The 6154-nt window shown below is 50.3% G+C and overlaps 1 protein-coding gene across 1 annotated transcript in view; it reads left to right on the top strand.

Annotated features, from left to right (window-relative positions):
* The window catches only part of GRIK3 (glutamate ionotropic receptor kainate type subunit 3), a 113596-nt gene extending 113304 nt beyond the window's left edge, over positions 1-292 (top strand). Inside the window, exon 16 of the mRNA XM_057381027.1 lies at positions 8-292. Within this exon, the coding sequence (XP_057237010.1) occupies positions 8-202 (195 nt within the window). The 3' untranslated portion in view covers positions 203-292. The remainder of the gene's footprint in view (positions 1-7) is intronic.
* Positions 293-6154: the final 5862 nt, after the last annotated feature.

Here is a 6154-nt window from a genome sequence, read left to right as displayed (position 1 = left end):
TCCCCAGCGCTCCTTCTGCAGCGCCATGGCCGATGAGATCCGGCTGTCGCTCACCTGCCAGCGCCGGGTCAAGCACAAGCCCCAGCCCCCCATGATGGTGAAGACAGATGCAGTGATCAACATGCACACCTTCAACGACCGACGGCTGCCCGGCAAGGACAACATGACCTGCAACACCGGACTGGCACCCGTGTTTCCCTAGGGACTGGGAGCGGGCGGCTGGAAGGGAAGGAATCGCGGCAGACAAGGCTGGATGCGCCCTTAACCAGGGAAGAATGGATTAAAAGACAAAAAAAAAAAAGGCTGGATGCGCCCTTAACCAGGGAAGAATGGATTAAAAAAAAAAAAAAAAAACAAAAAAACAAAAAAAACAAAAAAAAAACAAACCTGGTTTGTTCATTTCAAGAACAAGGCCTTTGCAACCCAGCTGCATCCATCACCGCAGAGGAGCCCGAACTTCCAAGCACGGACAGTTACGCAGGCCTTGGGGCTTTTTGCGTTTGGTTTTGTTACTTTTCATTCCTTTTTTTTTTTTTCGTAATGCTTCAATCCTCCAGGCCTTGTGGAGCCCAATCACCACCCAGGAGTCTGATGTTTACACACTGAAAACAGGCGGAGGTGAAGCAGATTTGAGCCAACCCTGAGCGGGTGAGGAGGAGCCCCGAGCGCGGCTCCGTCAGCACGGCAATAAAAGGAACACTCGGTGGGGCGTGAGCGCCTGAGCCACACCGACACACACACAGCACATTTTGGATACACTGTCCGGGAAAGGGAGAGGCACCAGGGAAGCACAGGGATGGTGGATGGAGGCTGTGCTGGCCCTCCGAGCAGCTCGCGGTGGCCCCTGACCTCGCAGCTGTGCTGGCCACAGCCACCCGGAGCGGGACATCCAGGCGGGAGCGTGGTGGCGGCAGGTGACACGCGTTCCTCAGCAGATCCAGGGCAGCCAGCTGGGAATGGGGAGTGAGGATGGATGGAGAYGAGCTCGGGGCCAGGGATGGGACAGCACAGAATGCACAGGACCTTCTGCACCGCTGAGTGACACCACCCGTGTGCCCTGCACCAAACTCCACGGTGGCACCGCAATCTCCACGTCCTCAGCTCTGTCTCTGCTCTTCCTGCAAAGCTCAGTCTCTCCTGCAGAGCAGCGTGGGAAGCAACCAGGTCCATGGGCTCTGGCAGCAGCAGGAGCAGAGCTGCTTCTAGAGSCAAAAGTACCAATTTCCRTGAAATTCAGCAGCACTGAGCCACRGCTTCAGACTGGGAGGGGACTGTGGGGCTGGTTTAGGACTAARTGCTCTCCGTGGCACCAAGGAAGACGAATCTCAGCCTGTGGGGCCAGAGTGAGTCTGGAAGGAGTGGAGCTGCCAGAGCCAAGGATGATGTTCCTCCTGCTCTGACCACGAACTGCCACCCCTCGGGCAGCCTCTCCATGGGATTTAAGCAAACACACACTAAAATGTTTTTAGGAAATCTTCCATGAACTGTCTTCTTATTTTCAGGTTGCTTAGCCCAGAAGGTTGGTCCTGCAGCTGAATTTAGGCAGAATTACCAAAGACCCCTCTGCTGACCTAAAGTAACACTCGAGTAACGTCCCTCAGCTCCATCCCCGCCCAGGGACCTGCAAGGAGCCAGCGGGACACTGTGGGTTCTGAATGAATTCCCAAATTCCCACTGTGGGTTCACTGAATTCCCAAAATTCAGCCAATGGAAATTCCTCTGCCTGTTGCAGCCCAGAATGTCACGCAGGTGATGCAAAGGTGCTGAAAAGCTCTGATTAAAACACTGGTGGTGTAGAAAACAGCAACGCCCGTCCCCTGTAGGGGTAAGAGGGACAGTGACCTGCTGCAGGACCCCGCCTGTGGGGAGGGCAGGTGGCACAGGGGTGGAGCAGACAGTGCCCGAGCTGTGCCCTCTGTGCCATGGGTGGCCACCACAGGAACCGGCCACTGAACTGACCACGCTCGCCCTCCCCGAGCTGCATGGCCATTCTGGAAAGTTTATCCTCTCCCAAAGGAACAAACCTGTCTGTAGCTGATTTCGGATTTGTCCCCACCTGTTCATCTCAGCTCTGGGTCGGGAAGGCTGTCTCGAGCTGAGCAGAATTAGCAAATTAGCTCGAGGGGGAAGAGCTGCTCCCCCAGCCCATCACGGAACACAGTCAGGCCTCATTTAGCTTTTCCATGAGGTAAAGGAACAACAGAGTGACCCCAAACAAAAGCAGGTGATTTGTCATATTTTGACTCAAGTAAAGATATGCAAAGAATTTACATTCATTTTCACCTTTTCACAAAAACCATGAAAAATTAGGGGTGAAAGCTGCCAATGCGGTGGGCATCAGATTCTTAATTTGCTGCCCAAATAAATACCTTGAGCAGAGGACAGACTGATGTGTGGGGCAGCTTCCCAAAGCTAATGACATGCTTTCTATATTCCTTTGCAAATCCTTAGGCTTGTCAGAGTAGTAGATTTTGTTTTCCTTGCGGATTTCTAAGCTCTAAAAAAAAAAACCAGAGATGAAAACAAAGCCTGAAACTGGCTTTAAATGTCCAGAGATTTAAGTACCACAGAAAACAACATTCGTTTCGCTTCTTGGCAGATTTTCAAAAAATAAATAAATATTGTTAATACCACGAACCCCATTTATTTATTGACACCAGCCTGATCTGATTTTACTCACAAACGTGACACATGAGCATCTGGAATTAGTGGTGTCACTGCCAGCTAGACCAAACCCTACAGATGAACCTTTTTCTTCCCTTCCTACACCCCTGCAAACTGCAGCCAAATTCCCGCATCTGCTTTACGGCTTTGTGTTGAAGTTTTGCTCATTGAAACACCTGATATTTGATAAGGGAACGTCCTGCAGTGTCTGAAACAGCGCAGAGGAGCTGCCKGGACCCCAACCCAGCCGGCCCCTTCCCCTGGCCCCGCTCACTGTGACCTGAGGGGACAATGCCAGCCCTCAGCCTTCCTGCGGGAGCCGGGGGCAGCTCACCCAGGAGGGCTCCTGGAGCCTGTCCTGTGCCTCTCTGTGGCCCCAGAGCCCAAAGCCATGYGTGTTCATCCCAGAGGAGTGTGAATCCCACACTGGGAGGCTCAAGAAAGGACAGCCCCGATGGCAAAGCCTCCTGTGAGCACATCTGTGACCTGGCTGGGACCAGCGACAACTCAAACCTGARATCATCTCACTTCCAACGCTGTTCGACTCGGTTCCTTTCATCACTCGGGCAGAGGGACTGGAAAACTGAGGAGGAAATACAGAAAAAGCAGGTTTGGGTTATTAAACTGTATCTAAACTGTTGTCACCTCRGCTCACCGTCCCCTTATCACTTGCTTTTTCCCTCCAACTCTCCCGTGAGGCAGAGCAGGGACAGCCAGCAGCTTYCCTGGGGTGCATTTTCTGTTTGGAGTCAACCAAGAATGCGTGTCGGGTCTGACATCGAGGGGACAGACCCACAGAGAGATGGAATATGSAAAGGGGAGCCAGCTCCAGCTCTGGGCACCCACTGCTCCACCTCGGTGGGGTGATGGGAGCGGGATTCAGCCGAGTGCCAGCACAGAGGGGCTCTGGGATGGTCTCAGCAAAGTCACCCCGTGGATCCTGGTGGCTTCACCCGGTGGGTACAACAATCCCCAGAGCGCTTGGGCTGGCAGGGCAGGAGCATTCCCAGGCACTGGCACGAGCCCTCTGCTCTGTACCTTACTTTGACATGTTTCTCAAAAAAAAAAGAAAAAAAAAGAAAAAGAAAAATATAAAAAAGAAAAAAAAACAAACCAGAAAAGAGTGGGAAAAAGGAAAAAATATTCTCTGTGACATTCAGGGGATTTTCCTTTGTGGACATGCAGAATTTCTATGAATATAGTTTTTTGTAAACATTTTGTAACAATTTTGGTTTCATAGTAACTGTGTTACTTGCTGATCATTCTAGGCTGATGTAAATACAGTTTCCAAAAAATAAAAAAAAAAAAGAAAAAATTCTGATTATTTTCCTTTTTAAGACACTGTGATATATCAAAGTGCACAGTTTGCTGTATGAAGTAATATGGTTTTAAATTTTAAATAAATAATTTCTAGAAAATAATGAGGTTTACGCCTGTTTATACTCAACCTTTTTATACTCAGCTGTTTATACCTCCCTTCCTTCTTGCTCAAATTCTATCCCAAACTCTCACTGTTTAATGGCATCCCAAATTTTAACAGCCATGAAGTCGGTGATAAAAAAACAGTTTCCACTTGAACCCAAACACACGGGAATTGCTTTTGGGGCTGCTCATCGAGGGGATTGGGGCACATTTGGGGCAGTGGTGATGGGCTCCAGCACTTGGAGAGGGAGGTTTGGTCCCAATTTTGGCCAGCGGGAGGGAAGAGATGATGAGGCTCAGACAGCGCAGCTCTCCTTGCCCTCACACACCTCCCACAGTTTGATATCAGACAGGTAATTAAGCCCAGAAATTCCGTGATGAGCCATCCACAGGAGCTCTCTCCCACYGTGCTTTGCCTGGAGCTTTTCATCACAGAGAGGTGCCGGAGCCCGAGAGCCCCGACAAGGCCGTCGGGTTCATAAAAGCTCTGTTTGCCTCCTCCCTTCCGTGTAAGTCAAAAATCTTATTAGCCCGATAAAAGCTGAGAGCACCCTAAAGGCCAGCGTTTATTAGACTGAAATCTTTATGACTCTGCTTTATTACATCGAGGCGGGGAGGAAACGTTTGCGGTTCCTGCGATGGGAGCGGAGAGCACGGTCAGGACTGCGCCCTTTGAGCTGCCATAAAACAAACTCCAAAAGTGGATTCACAGCCCAAGGGGTGCCTCTGGGCTTCAGYGGCACGGCCCACCCTGCACACTGAGAAATAAAGATAATTCTTCCCCATTTTAATTATTTTTAAGGGTCACCCTCAAAAATCTTTCACATGTCTATTCACTGGAGCCCCTGGAAAACCAAAGCGTTGACGTTGGCGCCGAGGGGGGACTGGCAGAGCTGAGCCCAGCCTGGCTTTTATGCTCTGAACCCTGATCAATATGCAGAGAACATGGCAAAAAGAAGAAGGAAAAAAAAAAAGGTAAAAGCAACGGATGCCTTTGCAAAGCTGCTTCTGCATCACTTAGCGTGAGAGACCTGCTCTGGGAACAAAATCATTCCCCACGTGCCGAGGGAAGGGTCGCTCCCAGATGCCGAGGACAGCRGGGGTAGGACAGGGCAGGGCTGGCTGACCCTGCCTGACAAACCTCCGGTTGCACCAGGAATACCAGGAATTGTCAACATAAATCGTTATCAGCAACCACGCGAGGCAGCAATTAACCTTGTCAGTCAGCAGCTCACCCTTTACCGACTGTGACCCGCCGCCTCCCAGCTGCCAATCACCTCCGAATGAATAATGAATGAGACAACAGATTTCACTCATAAAACAGCAGCTCGGCTCCCTTTGAGCRCCAATTAATCCCTCTGGGCAAAATATGGAGAAAATCAGGAAATGGTGAGAGGCGTCTGCCCGCCCTCCCGCCTCCCGGTCCCAGCCAGGCACCTTCAGACATTTTAGATTTTCAGCTCAGCAGAGAACAGTTTTTAACCTGTATTTCTTCCAGCAAAATCCCATTTCAAAGCAGTAATTGTACATGTGCGAGCAGGTGTTTTCCTGACCCTGGATGTGAGTGTTCCAGTCCATCCCTATGCCAACACAAACCACCAAGATCCCTCCATGCCCTCCTGCTCTCTACAAACACCAACTCTTCCTTTCTCCCAAACCAAACCAGACAAAATCTCTGCCATTCAGGGAGGGCTCAGGCACGTTTGGACCTAAATGTTTTTGCAGGTAAAAAACGCCTGATTTCCTTAATGGAAATTCAAGGGTGTAACGGAGAGAATGAGGGCAGCAGCAAATCCATTGTAGGTTGGGCAGGACAGTCCTTGCATGGCACAAGAATTATGTTTGTATAACTGACACGAAGCCTGAACAACCACGGAAATGGGGAGCATCACCTAAATGTAATAACTTGAAACTCAATAACATTGTTAGTATGGCATGGGGAGCCAGAGGATCAGGGTCTTCCTGAGATTTCCACACATGGCATTATCCCAACCCAACCCAGCTTGCTGAGCGTGACAGGTTGATCCCAGATGAGGAATTTAAGTGAYTTGCAGCACAGCTGAAGCCA

The sequence above is a fragment of the Malurus melanocephalus genome, unplaced genomic scaffold (genome assembly GCF_030028575.1).
Source record: "Malurus melanocephalus ecotype Western Australia unplaced genomic scaffold, MMel_1.1 scaffold_488, whole genome shotgun sequence".
Classification (NCBI taxonomy): Eukaryota; Metazoa; Chordata; class Aves; order Passeriformes; family Maluridae; genus Malurus; species Malurus melanocephalus.
This window is presented reverse-complemented; position numbering and strand designations above follow the sequence as displayed.